This window comes from Chrysochloris asiatica, unplaced genomic scaffold (assembly GCF_000296735.1).
Source record: "Chrysochloris asiatica unplaced genomic scaffold, ChrAsi1.0 scaffold00053, whole genome shotgun sequence".
Lineage (NCBI taxonomy): Eukaryota > Metazoa > Chordata > Mammalia > Afrosoricida > Chrysochloridae > Chrysochloris > Chrysochloris asiatica.
The window spans coordinates 11,077,196-11,093,034 of NW_006408571.1; the positions used below are offsets into that span (position 1 = coordinate 11,077,196).

General features: G+C 44.1%; 1 protein-coding gene and 1 pseudogene across 1 annotated transcript; one reads left to right on the top strand and one right to left on the bottom strand.

The window, feature by feature from the left end:
* Window positions 1-895: 895 nt before the first annotated feature.
* Window positions 896-2,287, top strand: LOC102841594 (annotated as a pseudogene).
* An 11,023-nt stretch (window positions 2,288-13,310) lies between these two features.
* Window positions 13,311-15,410, bottom strand: KIAA1161 (KIAA1161 ortholog). The gene has a single exon (XM_006863045.1). It carries the CDS (start codon window positions 15,354-15,356, stop codon window positions 13,311-13,313), a length of 2,046 nt encoding a protein of 681 aa, XP_006863107.1. The 5' UTR covers window positions 15,357-15,410.
* Between the last annotated feature and the right edge of the window lie 429 nt (window positions 15,411-15,839).

The following is a 15,839-nucleotide window of genomic DNA, read 5'->3' on the forward strand; positions in this document are numbered from 1 at the left end:
CTTCTAATCCTGATGCCACATTTTTCTTCATATAATCCACCTTCTCAGATTATTTGTTCAGCATGCAAATAGTAAATAGTGCATACTATTGAAAAAAAAAAAAGATGACAGCCTTGGATAAATGGTATTTCATTGAGAAGATTATAATCAATAGATGAAACAAAATGTGTATGAACTATTGAATGTAAAACTGATGCTCTGCTTGCTCTATAAACCTTCACCCAATTCACAATAAAAAACAAAAAGTAAAAAAAAATTGGTTATCAGTCTTTGTCAAGTAAGTCTACCATCTGGGTTTCACTAGGGACATTTTCTATTGATTGCTTTTTTTTTTTTTTTTTTGGCAGGCTCATAATTTTTTGATATTATTAAAACTAGACATTTAAAAAAAATGTAATATCGCAACTATGGAATTCAGATTATTTTCCTAAAGTTTATTGTTGTTGCTGGTTCTTGTTATTTGTTTAGTGATTTTTCCAGAACGAATTCTGTAAAGGCTATATTCTTTGTGATATATGACTGCAGAAGTATCTGCTCAATTAACTTAGTAGTAATTGAAAAGGGAAAAACAACCGCGGCGCCGCTCATCAACCACACCTTACAACAAACGGCCCATCTAGAGACTTTTATTCAAGGTGAGGAAGGTAACCTCTGCTGGAGAGAGAAGGCAGGAGGCAGAAGGGAAGAGAGGAAGAGGAAGAAGAAGAAGAGCAGAGAGAGAAGAGGGCAGAAATAAGAGGAAGAGGAGAAGAGAGAGTCAACAGGAAGGAGGGGACTTATATAGGTTCAACAGGAAGGGAGTGGTCATTGCTGGGTGATTTAGCTCTGTCCTATCAAAAGCCATGTTGTCCTTTAAACTATGCGCCTTGTAGTTTAGGGTGGAGAAACAGACAAAATGGAGTTGGAGGGAGGGGAGAGGAAAGAACGGGAAGGTATTGTAACAATGTAACAGTAATGAGATGGATTGGCCAAGTGGCAGCATGGACGGACTCAAGGACTCAAGCGTGGTAACAGTAGTGAGGTTGGCCCAGGATCGGGCAGTGTTTTGTTCTGCTGTGCATAAGGTCACTATGAGTCGGTACTGACTCAATGGCAACTAACAACAACAACAACTTAGTAGTCAGCTATTGATTGGACAGATTTCCTTAATTACCTGGAATCAGAAGTCTCTTACATATGAAGAGCTGTACATATCTCAGAAAGACTTGAGAAGGCCCCAAGTTCTCACATTCGTCTGACTTTGAGGTTCTGTACAACCAGGAAATAAACACTAAGGAAGAATTTATATGCCACCTGGTTGAGTATTGAAGGTATGGCCCTTATAGGTGGAGTCCTGGTGTGGCACTGTGGGTTAATACATTGGTCTGCAAGATCAGTTTAAACCACAAAATTGGCGGTTCAAGCTCACCAGCCACTCCTCAGGGTCATTATGAGTTGTAACTGACTGGATAAAACTTAACAACAACAATCCTTGTAGGTGGGCTTCTAGATTCCCAGAAATATGTTAGAACTTTTCAAAGTCTCTGAGAACTTCTCATTCCCCAACCTTTTTTTAAAAAAGCCTTTTGGTTAGCTTATCGTTTGCCCAAACTGTTATCTACCAACTCAGGCAGCTATGAAGTTAAACATTTACCTATAATTATTTTTGACAAATGTTCCCAGGGAAAAAATTTTACGCTGGGTGAGAACTCCAAGGCAGGTCAAATAACGATAGCCTTGAAAGTGGGATCTTCTAGAAATCTAACAGACAGGTCACATAATGACAATTCTTTGGGAATGTGGCTTCCACATGACTACCAGCTGAAAGATTGGTAGTTTGAATGCACATAAAGGCACCTTGGAAAACAAGACTGATCTGCTTCTGAAAGTTCACAACCTTAAAAACTCTATAAAGCTGTTTTCCTGTTCTCAAATTTTATGTGCTAGCAGGCCAAGAGAGTGATGGCAACACTAAGATAAAGCTAGTGAGGTTTTTGATGAAAGTGAGTCATGAAACTTTAACTATTGAATTGAAGAATGGAACACAGGTCCATGGAACAGTCACAGGTGAGGATGTCAGCATGAACATACATCTTAAAGTTTTGAAAATGACCTTGAAGAACAGTGAGCCTACACAGCTGGAATCACTGATATTCAATATTTTATTCTGCCAGATAGCTTGCCTCTGGATACACTACTTGTGGATACAGAACCTAAGGTGAAATCCAAGACAAGGGAAGCTGTTGCAGAGACAGGAAGAGGCAGAGGTAGAGGACATGGCTGTGGTAGAGGAAGAGTAGGTTTCTAGACGATAATGTCTTTCAAGATTATTGTTTCAAAGTAATAAGTGATTTGGGATTTTTATTTGTACAGTTTTTTGTTTTGTTTTGTTTTGTTTATGTCAGTTTTTAATAAACACAAATGTGAGACAGTTGTCTATTGTCTATATCAAATTAATAGTTGTTTCATTTATATTCACTACATTAAAACAGATTCCCTTTTTCTTGAGGTTTACTCCAGGAAAAATTGGATAAAAGGTGATAGCCATTTTCAAAATCAGGAGTCAGTGATTTTGTTTTCATTGCTAGTGGGGTTTTTTTGTTTGTTTGTTTTTCCAATAAATTCTCAGTAGAATGTAGTTTTAAAAGTTCTTCTGAGTTGAAACTGCAGGTCATCTGCAGTTTATCAGTTGTTAGTGTCAGATCTGTTATGTGGAATGTATTTATCTGTGACTCTGTATCAAATCTTTAAAGGAATCCTTTAAGAACAAAAAGACAAATACCTACTTTATAGCAAAAACAGACTATTGCTGTTACTAAGGAAATTTTTTTTAAAGCTTTGATTGTTTAGACTTAAAGAAAAATGGCTCTTCAATGTATTCAATTCTCTGTCAAACTCACTACCATTTATTTCTGTATCAAGAAAAAAGTAATGTTGAAGATGCGGGGAAACTAAATCTATATTTTCATCTAATTATATATTGTAGGTTTTTCTATTTTTTTTTTTTTAATGAGAAGGAAATTTTCTGTGAGGATTATTACCTCAAAGAAAGCTTTGTGCTCTGTGAAAGTGTTACTTAAATTGAGAAATAAATAGCAAGAACATTGTGTATGTGTTTTTGTTTTACTATAAACATTTGAATATACATATTTAAAAAACAACTCTATAAAGCAGTTCTACTCTGAACGCATGGCTTCCATGAGTTAGAAACCCTGTTCTGTTCCTTTTGGTGGCTGCCAGGCTGATGGTTTTGCTGTAATTGCAGGCTATTGGTTTTCAAAGCTGATATGGGGCTCGAGAGGCAGCGCAGGAATAAAGCAAGTTAAAAGATCACAAAAATTTCTGTTCTTGTGGAGATTCAGCCACTTTTCTTGAATAAATGCTCCATGAATTGCTGCAATCCTTTGATGAATTTTTAGAGTTCTGAAAAAGTTTATTCTGACATTTTTTGTTAGTTGTCTCACTGCTTTTATAGAGGAAAGCATTTTTAAAGGTTCTTTCTCTGCCATTTTTGCTCACATTCTACCTGGAAGGTTTTGATCTCTGAGAAAAAGGGTCAGGGCGTTGTTTCACTGAACTTGAATGCTAAAACTAAAGTTAGATCAAGTTTTAAGTGATAATAATAGAAATTCATTTAATGTGTATCAAATTATTTAAATTACTTTCATATTGTTTAAAATCTTATTCTATATATAGATCACCTTATAAAAAATTACTGTTATTATTTTACACTTTTTATTGTGAATTGAATAAAGATTTACAGAGCAGATAATCAGTTTTGCATTCATCAAATCATATAGTTTGCTTCATTACAATGATTGCAATCCCCTCCATATACCAACAGGTAATAGTATTTACTTCTATTCACCGTAACTATTGCATTTTTCCCTGTGTCTCCTGCTACCTTCATCTTTCCTCTGCTCTGAACCTCTGTTTTGTTGTATATTGCCTACTCTGTTACCATGCTAATAGGAATCCTGATGTGGTGCTGTAGAATAAGCACTTGACCACAAGGTCAATTTCAACCACAAGGTTGGTGGTTCAAACTCACCAGCTGCTTCTCGGAAACTCTGTACAGGATCACTATGGGCCAGAACCAACTCGACAGCACCTAACAACAACAACAACAACAACCCTCTAGCCAGTGAATAGTCCCCCTCCCCCGCCCTTAACAATCATAGATTGTTTCTTTTATCAAGAAAACCTTTTCTTACTTAACTTTTTATAACACTGGTCTAATACACTATTTGTCCTTTTGTGATAGACTAATTTTACTCAGTTTAATCTCCTCCAGCTACATTCATTGGGCAATGATGTACTGCATTGGGCAAATCTGCTGCACAAAACATTTTTAAAGTGTTGAAGAGCAAAGATGTCAGCTTGAAGACTAAGGTGCACCTGACCCAAGTCATGGTATTTTCAATAACCTCATAATGCATGCAAAAGCTGGACTGTGAACAAGGAAGACCATAGAAGAATTGATATTTTGAGTTATGGTGTTGGAAGAGAATATTAAAAGGCACTTTCAATGTGCTGCCAAAAGAACCAACAGATCTGTGTTGGAAGAAGTGCAACCAGAGTGCCCCTTGGAGGCCAGGATGGCCAAACTTCGTCTCTCATACTTTGGACATATTGTCAGGAGGGACCAGTTGCTGGAGAAGGATATCATATTTGGAAGGGTGGAGGGTCAGAGAAAAAGAGGAAGACTCCCAGAGAGATGGATTGGCAAAGTGGCAGCATCAATGGGCTCAAGCGTGGCAATCGTGAGATTGGCCCAGGTTTAGGCAGTGTTTCGTTCTGCTATGCATAAGGTTGCTATGAGTCGGTACCGACAACAAGCTACATTCATGTTGTGAGGTGTTCCACAGATTCATCATTATTCCTCAATGTTTTATAGTATTTCATTGTGTATATGTACCAAAGTTTGTTTAACCATTCTTCTGTTGATGGGCAGTCTCCATCTTTTTGATGTGTCTCCTATAGACAGCATATTGAAGCATCCTGCTCTCTTGTTCATTCTGTTCTCTGTCTCTTGACTGGTGCATTTAATCCATTTACATTCAGTTTAATTATCAATAGGTATGAATTTATTGCTGTCATTTTGCTGTGTGCTTTTTTGCTGGTTTCTTTGTTCCACATAGTTTTCTGTTCATTTTGTTTGTGGATTTTCTTTTCATTTTCATTTTTGATAATTCATGCTTACTAAATCTTTTTTATTTTCCTCTTATTTTTGATGTGTAAGCATATTAATTTTCTTTGAGGCTACCCTTGGATTTATTATTTTTTCCCCTTTTTAAAGCAGTCAATGTTATATTGAAATCTACCTGATTTCCTTACCATTTGGAAATTCTGTAGTTACACTATTCCCTCGTTTTGCTTTGTAGTTGACGTCATTATAAATTGACACCTCTGCCAATATTGGTTATGTGGAAAATGAAAATTTCTGAAGTTTCAAGAAAAACAAATTCTTTCCAAAATAAATAAATATAAATTGTTATCTTTGGTTCCCTATGTTCAGTCTTATAGATTTGTTTTACTTTAAATACTTATATATCTGGATTGAGTTTCTGGGTGGTTTTGTCATGTATGGTAATATCAAATTGTTATCTGTTGTTGTTGGTTCTCAGTCCAAAGAACACCCTTTAACATTTTTTTGTAAAGTTGTTCTGGTCATTTACAAATTCCTTTAATTTCTGTTTATCTGAAAATGTCCTAATTTCACCATCATGTCTGAAGGACAGCTTTGCTGGGGGAACTCCTGAATGCCAAGGATCTCATAAGGTGGGTGTGTGAGGGATGTGAAAGCAGAATTCCTGGTCTACTTTCAGTGGAGTTCCTATTGGCCTTGGTGTTATCTATGTTCAGGGTATTCAACCCAAAGTAGTTTGTGGAGGTCCTTGATGGAGCTGGTTTCAATGTCTGTTAGGAGGACAGGGCAGCTGGGGGCAGGGTGACTGGTCTGGTGGCTCCCCAGGCTCTGTAGATCTGAAGCTGATCCAACCTGAATCCAGGCACCAAAGCTGTGCACCAAAACAGTGCAGTTAGCCCCTGCCTCACACTGGCATGGCTCCCAACCACGTGGCTCCGAACTCCCAAAAAGCAGGGTCCGTGCTGGGGATGGATGAGGATAGGAGCTGGCCACACCTCTGGTAACCAGGGATAAAAGAAGGAATCACACCTTTCCTGTCACCCACATAAACCAGTTCTGTCAGGTCACCCTCTGTTGCCAAAGTTGGTCACAAGATGGTCACACTGTGTCTGGCTAGCCGTTCACTGGTTGGTCTCCCTTTTTCATATCCCTGCTCTGCTCGCCTCCCAGGAAGCACTCAATCCCCTTCTCTAACCTTTCCTCTGAAGTTCAGGGTTCCAGGAACCCTGTTTTACTTGGTCTCTTGTATCTTTGTTGTGGGGAGTCCTGGTGTGGCGCTGTGGGCTAATGTGCTGGACTGCAAAGTCATTTGAACCACAAAGTCGATGGTTCAAACTTACCAGCTGCTCCTTGGAAATCCTTTACAGGATTGCTGTGGGTCAGAACTAACTTGACGGCACTTAGCAACAACAACAATAACAGAAAATGGTGATATAAGGACTTCTGGCAAGATGACAGACTAGGCAGATGCACTACATGGATCCTCTAGAACAAAGATGTTGCCTTAAGTGCCGTCAAGTTGGTTCCAACTCATACAGACAATGCATAGGGTTTCTGAGGAGCAGCTGGTGGGTTTGAACTGCTGATCTTGTGGTTCACAGTCCAGTACTCGTCCCACAGTGCCACACCAGAAGTCCTTTTCTATTAACAAATAGAAAGTAATTTATACCTTGGAATTATCTAAGAAACATATATAGGAAAAGCACAACTTAGTAGAATTATGTTTTAAAGCAGACTCAAAGTTTCCTATTCCCTAAACAGGAGTCATACAGTCTTGATCTGACTTCATGCTATACTTGGAACTCGTAGAGTCCAGATAGAATTAGCCAATGGTCAGGATCAGGGTTCAATCTGGGGGCCACAGTGGCTATGCTTGGGAACCTCAGGCTGTAGTTGAGAGTAGTTTTTGAGCAGAGCACAGTTGAGAGGCTAATTGTAGGCACTGGGAGGGAAAAGGAAGTAAATGTGCTTTGAAAACCCTGGGCCAGAAAGAACCAAGCCCAGTTAGGATCTGGCCCCATAGGGCAGAAAGGTTCAGAAAATGGCTAGTGTCTCTTATAATGTTCTGAAAAGGCATAGAGATGAATGAAGAGGGAATTAAGTACCTCTTCTGAACCCAGTGGAGTGGATTTTGTCATGGTGTTGAGGATGGCATCTAGGTAAACATTGTGGGAGTCAGTGAAGGTGGGTAAAAGCAAAAGGGTCACCTCTTTGCTTTCACATATAGAAAACCAAAATGCCCTCTCAACCGCTGAAAGCAATGCCTTACACTCTCACGATAGGCACTTGTTTGCTGAATTGAAGATACAAAATAAAGGTTGTGAATATAGCTAGATATTTAGGGAGTTTTCCTAATTGAACCCATGGTTCAGAAACCTCAAAGTCTCCAGGTGGGTGGAGCCTCACCTCTGTGTAGGTATGAGACCCCATGTTTGGGGAGCAGAGGCTGATCTCTCCAATGACTCAACCTTTGGCCCAACCTGCTCTTTCTTTTCTAGAGGAGGCCCTGGAGGGCAGTGCTAGTCCCTGCTACCCCCTTAAGGCTGTGCTATAAGTACCCAGTGATCTCTGCCTTCACCTTAACCCCTGCTAGCCCCACCCCCCACCTCTGCCTGCTGCCTGGTATATTGTGTAACAGGAAGTTCTCAACGGAACTTCCAGGGGAGGGGAAAAGGGGCTAGGGAGGGAATAGCAGCACAAAGATACACGAACTCACAGACACAGCCTCTTCCTGTTCTCCAAACTGGGAGCTCCCAGGGATTTGGCCTCTTCTTTTTTTGCCATTCTTCATTCCTCTCCCACACTCAGAACTTGCTACATAAGGCCAAGAATTCTCTCTACCCCTCAAGCTGCTGGAAAGATCTCTAATCATGATAAAGTAAATAGCTTGTCTTAAAATAAAAAACAAACAAACAAACAAAAAAACAGGTTGTTCTTTGGGAGCTGAGGTGTGTACAAGAGAGGGTAGGGTGTCAGCAGAAGCCCCACTGAGTTGGACAATAGCAGGAGAGAAAGTCACTGTATTTGCCTTCTAGACTGGGTCTGGGCAGGTCTCCTCTGGCAGGGAAAGACTGTGCAGCTGTTCTCAGAACAGATGGTGGTATTTTCTTATAATGCTTTTCAAAATATATTCATGTGTATGTGTGTGTGCATAGAACAGAGATAACGATAAGAAATAGATCCAGATCTTAAAACCTTGAGCGCCAGAGCTTGTATTTTTTTCTTAAGTAACATGATTCAATTTCAGAAAGATTTTGTTGGCTGCTGTGTGGATTGGATTGAAGAATTCAAGTGTAGAGGGAGTTAGGAGACCATTGCAGTGGTCAGGCTAGAAGAGGTAAGATCTGCCATGGGGCAGTGGCCAGGTTTGGAGAGGTGGGACACTGGGCTTGTATTTGGGGAGGGGAGAAGGTACCACAGCTTGGTGAGGGGGAGTCAGTGGAAGAAGTCTTGACCTAGAGCCAAGTCTGGGGGAACAGGGCAAAGAGTCTTTGAGAAAATTCATATCTTAGGCTCAGAAAGAGGTCTTAAGCCAAGGCTGAGCCCATTCATAGAGTGTTGGAAAGGAAACTGAGGCATAGTTGTGGAGCACAAAGTCATGGAATAGGGGCTTTAGGCGCCAGTCCCAGTTTTCCTGCAGTGGCCACTTAGTTCCTCACTATAACCTCTGGAGAAGGGAGCTTGTTATTTTTGCTTATCTTCTTCCAGACTAGGGGCTAAGGGGAGATTGATGAGGAATTCTGGCCATGATGAGGCAATTCAAAGCTCCATAGAGGAGAGATGTTGTTAAGTGCCATCGAGTTGATTCCGACCCATAGCAACCCTGTATAGAGTTTCTGAGGAGCAGCAGGTGAGCTTGAACCACTGACCTTGCAGTTCAAATGGATTTGCAGTCTGGCACATTAACCCACAGCACCACACCAGGACTCAAGGAGAGATAGGGCCATCCCTGCACTCCCAATTGAGGTGTGCAGAGAGAGAGATGACTTGGAATGCACAAGTGCTGACATGGGTGGGTTAGTAGACATGGCTGGAAAGAAACAGAGTCCCTGATATACTGAGGATGATGGGTAGCGATAGCTTCCAGTACTGTTTCCTTTCCTTCAAGATTCAGGTTTTTCTCATGGTTTCTGTCATTCTAACTCCCCCTAACCATTGAACCTCTTTTTTTAGCACCAATGGGAAGAAGAACTCCATTGAGTTTTAAGAGACTCACATTTCCATCTTTGGCAATATACAGGCCAAGCTGGGGTTGGGCCGTGCTGTTAAAAGATGTGGAAGGCCTAGAATCTGAGATTCTAGGCCTTGGTTACAGATTTTCTGTGTGACCTCGGGCCAGTGTCCTCCTTTCTCAGAGCTTCAGTTCACTCATCTGTGCTTTTGTGATTATTGTTGTCATTGTTAAGTTATGAGGCCAATATGTAGTAGCTAAAATCAATTAACTTTAAGTGCGGGAGATTATCTTTGATCATCTGGGTAGGTTTCAGCCAATAAATGCAAAGGTCTTAAAAGCAAAAGTTGTGGCCTGTCTACAGATTTCACACTTGCCAGCCCTCACAATTATGTTAGCCAATCCTTGAAAAAAATCATACACACACACATACAAATATATAAACAGCTGTGTGGGAGAAAGATGTGCAGTCTGCTTCCATAAAGTTTACCTGTGTGGTAGCTATACTCTGTCCTATAGGGTGGCTATAGGACAATTTACTAGATGACTATGAGTTTATATATATATATATATATATATATATATATATATGTTGCTGTTGGGGTGGTCAAGTCAATTTTGGTCATAGAGACCCTATACACAACAAAAGCAACACTGTCCAATCCTGTGACATCCTTACAATTGTTGCTGTCACTGTGTCAATCCATCTTGTTGGGAGTCTTCCTCTTTTTGGCTGACCCTCCACTTTACCAAGCATAATGTCTTTCTCTAGGTTTCCTCCTAATAACATGTCTGAAATATGAGAAACGAAGCCGTGCCATTCTGACTTCTAAGAACATTCTGGCTTCACTTCTTCCAAGACAGTATTTTTCTGGCAGTTCAAGGAACTTTTAATAATATTTTTCAACACCATAATTCAAATGCATCCTTTCTTCTCTGGTCTTCCTTGTTCATTGTCCAACTTTCACATGCATGTGAGGAGACTGAAAATACCATGGCCAGTCAGGTGTACCTTAGTTCCCAAACCGAATCTTTACTACTTAACACTTTAAAGAAGTTTTTTGCAGCAGATTTGCCTAATGTAGTACATCATTTGATTTCTTGGCTGCTGCTTGCAGTAGTGTTGATTATAGATCCAAGTAAAATGAACTCTGATGTCAATCTTTTCCCTGTTTATCATGGTGTCATTTATCGGTCCAATTGTGGGGTATGGTATGGCTTTTTTGTTTTTTTTTAAACACACACACACAAATATAATTTCTTGATGATGCTTTTTCTCTGATATAGCCTTGACATAGCCAATTTGCTGTATTTGACCAGACAGACATAGGTTCTCCTACCTATTGGTCCTGCCCCAGCCCATAGTGCTCAGTATGCCATACAGCCCATACAGACTTCAAAACATCCCTGCCTGCCCTCATCCCTATTCTAAAGATTCTCCTCCTCCTTCAGGGAACCCTTAGGATTGTTTTCTCCCCCTCTCCTGTGATAGCTAAGGTAGCACACACTGCTTGATCTAAGGCTGTTCAATAGAACTTTTGGTAACTATGGAAATATTCTGTAAGTTGTCCAATAGGGTAGCTGCTAGGTATATGTGGCTTTTGAGCACTGAAATGATGGCTTAGAGTGCCTGAGGAACACAATTTTAATTTTAATCCATGTTAAAATGAAACTTAAGAAGCCACAAAGCCACTTGTGCCTAGTGGCTACCCTATTGGGCAGCATAGTACTTATTAGAGCTCCTCTCTCCTTGTTTCCTGTCTGTTGTTGTTAATTGCCATCAAGTTGGTTCTGACTCATAGTGCCCCTGTATAGGGTTTCTGAGGTCATAAATCTTGTGGTAGCAGAAAGTCTCATCTTTCTCCCATGGAATGGCTGGTGTGCTCGAACCACTGGCCTTGTGGTTTACAGTCCAGCGTTAATCCTTTGCAGCCACCGTACTGTTTCTTGTCTATAATAAGAGTTAATTAATAAGTTAGCACTTACTGAGCACTTACTTAGTGCCATGCTTTGCATAAGTGCTTTACAGGCACATCTTAATGAATCCTATAAATCCCAGTTCAGAGATGAAGGAAGCAAATCTCAGAGAGGTTAGGTAAACTGACTTCAGCTTGAAGAGGTGGGCCATCCAAGTGTGAGTTTTGCTCTTTAGCTATACAAGGAGCTTTCCAGGGCCCAGCCTTGCCGTCTACATTTTGTAGTTGTTCCTCAGCACATGGCTAGGCACTAGGGCCCAGTGGACTCATCAGAAAGTACCAAGTGGGATATGCTTTTAGTGAAAAGGAGAGGTAAGCGAATTCATTCTCTCCCCATCTCCTAGGAACCCAGAAATCCTAACTCCTGACATCTCATCTACATTAGTGTTCTTTGGATCACAAACTTAAAAAAGTGTTAAGTGCAGGAGGTTGTGGAATTGGGGTCACAGGCATTCCCAGGGGAAGCAGTTGGGCTGGGATTTGGGCCTGGAAGAATCCTTCTGATTTTAAAACAAGAAAATAAAAATAGCATTATAATAGTTACTTTTTATTGAGCACTTACTTTGTGCCAGGCACTTTACATACATCAGTCCTTATACTTTTTACAACTGGGAGGTAGGTATTATTATCACTGTTTTAGAGAAGAGAAACTGAGATTCAGAGAGTTTAAACAACTTGTTCACAGTCACACAGCTGGTAGAGGAGTGGTCTAATGAGCACTCAAGATGGGCATCTGTGAGTGCTCCAAAGCTTTTATCAGGCATTTTCCACACTTAAGAAATAGGTGGCATGGAGGGGTGGGCAAAGGGACACATTGTTCAGGGGGTGGGAGACCGGTGAGAGGTGCTAAGCCCCACCATTTTCCACCTTCCTTCTCTGGCCATTCTTCCCCCCAGACCCCACTGAAAAGTTAGGAAAACTCACTACTCTGACACAGTTAGTCTTTTTAGAAATAGAAAATGACTTTGATGAAAACCTTATACCATGTGTATATTTGCAGGTATCAGTGTGTGTCTACGGCTAGTGTACTGGAACATACCACCACCAGAATAAGAACATGTATTTCCTGTTAGGCCACGGCCCTGCCACATGTGCAGGGAATGGGGCAGCTGTGGAATCTTGAAAGGGCTGTTCATTTCCTACTAGGGACCTACAGTCACCAGTTCAAATGTGCTCCCTGTCCCCTCCCTCCAAGCTTATCTAGCCTCAAGGACGTTGTGTTCATTCCACAGATCTAGTGCCACATGGTCTCTCACACACACAGGTTCTTAAGTTAAGGCACCAAGTCTGGCCTGTACAGGCCCTGTAAGTCTGTGCCCATCAAACCCGGGTACAGGGCCTTGGCCCAGGGCTGAGCCCACATGTGTACATAGATGGGTTAGTGCAGCGTTAGGAATCTCTTCACAAATAGGGATGATGATGGCTCCATGCTAAGCCCAGTCCTCCTACAATCTGGGAAGGAGTCTGCTGCCTCTGTGTTAGTTGGGTAAACACCTCCATCCTTTCTTCCCAGCTGGGGTGGGGCCAGGTCAACCACAGTTCAATCTCAGAGAAAAGGGGCTAGTGATGGAACTAAGAGCCTGGCTTTCAACTACAAGAATGTGCCCTAAGTTGTAGTAGGTGGTTATTTTAGGACTTTAAGGGGATCAAGCCCCCAGCTCAGAAAGGATAAAGGTGGCCACTCAGGCCAAGGTAGAGGGAGAAGTTTCTCTTTGTGCTTTTAAAACCCAACCATGTGCAGCATGAAGAGAGCTGACTTTTTAACCTCTGAGCTCTCACCCACACTCTAGGAAAGAGTTTCTGCAGATGAATGTGGAGGAGGAGAAAGGTGGGGTGTTAAAAGTGGACATTTGCCTCAGCACCCCCTCCCCGGGCCCATAAGAGCTGGCTTGAGCACATTTAGTGTCAGCATCCACTTAGTGGGTGGTATAAAAGTGGGGCTTGCTGGAGGTACACACTGCAGGTGTGATGAAGGGCTAAGGACCTGGAGGAAGGCTGGAGTTAGGGCTGTAGGGTTCCTGGGGTCTGGGCTGGGTCAGGACGCCCAGGTGAAGTAGGCGACCTCATCCAGGTCGACCGGGTAATCGGTGAGAAGCACCGGTGTCTTGTCGAAAAGCTCGCCCTTGTAGCTGCGCCACTTGCCAGCGGGTAGGTATACATCTCTCTCCTGCTTGCCGGGCTCCAGCACCGGAGCCACAAGCAGTGTGTCGCCGATAAGGAACTGTGAGTCGATGCGGTGTGCCGTCTCATCTCCAGGCGCAATCCACCAGAGGGGGCGTACGATGGGGTCGCCCGTGTCGGTGACTTCACCTGCCAGCTCAAGCAACAGTGGCGCCACGAGAGAGCCCCGCAATGAGGCAAACTTGTGCGCAATGGCCACTACTTCAGCGTCATAGCGCCAAGGTGGGATAGAGAACTGCATGGCAGGCATGAAGGCTGCTACTTCCAGCCAGCGCACGTAGAGTTCGCGCTCTGGCACGTCTCCGTCACCCACCGTGCGCTCAAGGACCGCGTTGCCACCCACCATGTCAGGCAAGATGAATGGGTAGCCCAGCATGCTGACAGTGAGTACTGCAGGGATGAGCGAGCGCAGCCCCAGATCATAGCCCCACACGGAGTCACGGTCCACCAAGCGGAAGAAACAGGAGATGTTCTGCGACTGGTAGCCCACGCGGACCTCGGCCAGCGAGAAGAAGGGCAGTGCCATCTCAGTGTAGCGCCGGCTCCACACGCTGGGGTCAGGTAGTGGCCTGTATGTGCTGAAGTCCCGCGGCAGGTAGCTGACCTCACCAGCATCGAACTTGAAAGAGGCCACTGCGTAGCGCGAGCGCAGCCGCCTCAGATGACCCTGGAACCAGTCACGGGCCTCCGGGCGCGTGAAGTCGAGCACCGCGCCGATGCCGTTCCACCAGCGCACCAAGGCGGGCAGCCGGCCAGTGGGCTCACGAACGAACAGCTCGCCTTCCACGCCCTCACCGAAGCGTGATGAGTTGTAGTTGACAAACGGGTGCACCCAGAGAGTAACACGGAAGCCAGCGTCGTTCAAGAGGCGAAACATGTCACTGGCGTTGGGGAATTTGGCTTCGTCGAAGTCAAAGTCGCCGTAGGCAGGTGTGTACATGTCGTCGATTTCCAGGTGGCTGCTGTTGAAGCGGTGCTGACGAATCTGTTGGGCAAACTGCAGCACCTTGGCCTGATCCACAGCGCGCCCGTACAGCGCCCAAGTGGACCATATTGGGTCCCTGAACGCCTCGGGTGCTGGCACCTTCGATGGCTTGTTGAAGTAGCGCCGCACCATGTACTTGTGGATGGACGTGACGTCTGAGCCGACACACACGCGATAGCTGAGCTCGGGCGCTGCGGCGCCGCCAGCTGGTGGCTTGTAGGGTGTGTCGTGGTAGCGCGCCTGCAGTCGCAGAGAGCGTTCCGTGCTGTTCCAGCCCAGGTGGAAGGGCACTGAGTCGTTAACTTTGATGGCAGCTGCACGCGAAGATAGCCAGTAGCGTTCAAGGATACCCCCAAAGGCGGCGTCAGAGGAGTAGACATCGCTAGTGACGAAAGGCTGTGGCTCCTGCTGGCCGTCCAGGCGGATGGGCCAGTGCTGCGTCCTCATCTCGGCCCCACCGTACCAATGCGCCGCCGAGTCGCCTAGGAACATAGCATGCTCCACCGCGCGCCCCGCCGTCGCCTCTTCCCAGCGAACGCGGTAGCACATGACAGTGTCCTTGGGCCGAACAGTCTGGATGAAGAAGTGCAGAGGACGCCCATCTGCCGTGCGCGAGCAGCCGAGTAGGGGGCCATCGCGGTTGCAGGAGTCCAGGTCTAACGCTCCTGAGCGGAAGGCCAGGCGGAAGACCTGCTCGCCCTTCTGGCTGCGGATTGAGAAGCCACCACGGTTGAGGTCCAGCAGCTCCACACGAAGGCGTTCTGCCTTGCGTAAAGAGACGCTGTAATAGCACCAGGCCACAACCGCAGCCAGCACCAGCAGTAGCCCCAGTACCACGGAGCCCAACAGCGGTTTCAACTCTTTGGACGGCTTGGGCTTAGTGGGTGAGAAGTTGTCTGGCAAGAAGGTGTACATGTCGGTGGCTGCTGAAGCCTCAGGGCTTTTATGGCCTACGTGGTTCCCAGGATGGTGGCGGCGGCGGCGGCTGCAGCGGCGTAAATAGGCCTGGCTCTCCTTGCTAGACTCCTGAGGCATCAGCCCCTAACTAAGGAAGGATCAGGCAATGGCGCCATCACACCAAGCCAATCTGAATCTGGCCTTCTGAATTCTAAAAAGGGAAGAGAGAGATGAAATTGAGCTGTGTTGTGGGTTAATGAGTTTAACTGCAAAGTCGTTTTGATCTGCAAGGTAGGTGGTTCAAGCTCACCAGCCGCTCCTCGGAAACCTTATACAGGGTTGCTATGAATATAGACTCCACGGCACTTAATAACATAGGGTTTCCAAAGAGCAACAACAAAAACAACACTTCCATAGTGTTCCCATTCACTGTAACAAGAAAGAAGAGGTGTATAGTTTAGGTAGAATTAGGAGTTGAGGGCTTGACCAATGGCGAGTGAC

Bases quoted from the DNA above. Each gene is read 5' to 3' on its own strand.
- KIAA1161 (XM_006863045.1), bottom strand. From the start codon at position 15,356: ATGTACACCTTCTTGCCAGACAACTTCTCACCCACTAAGCCCAAGCCG.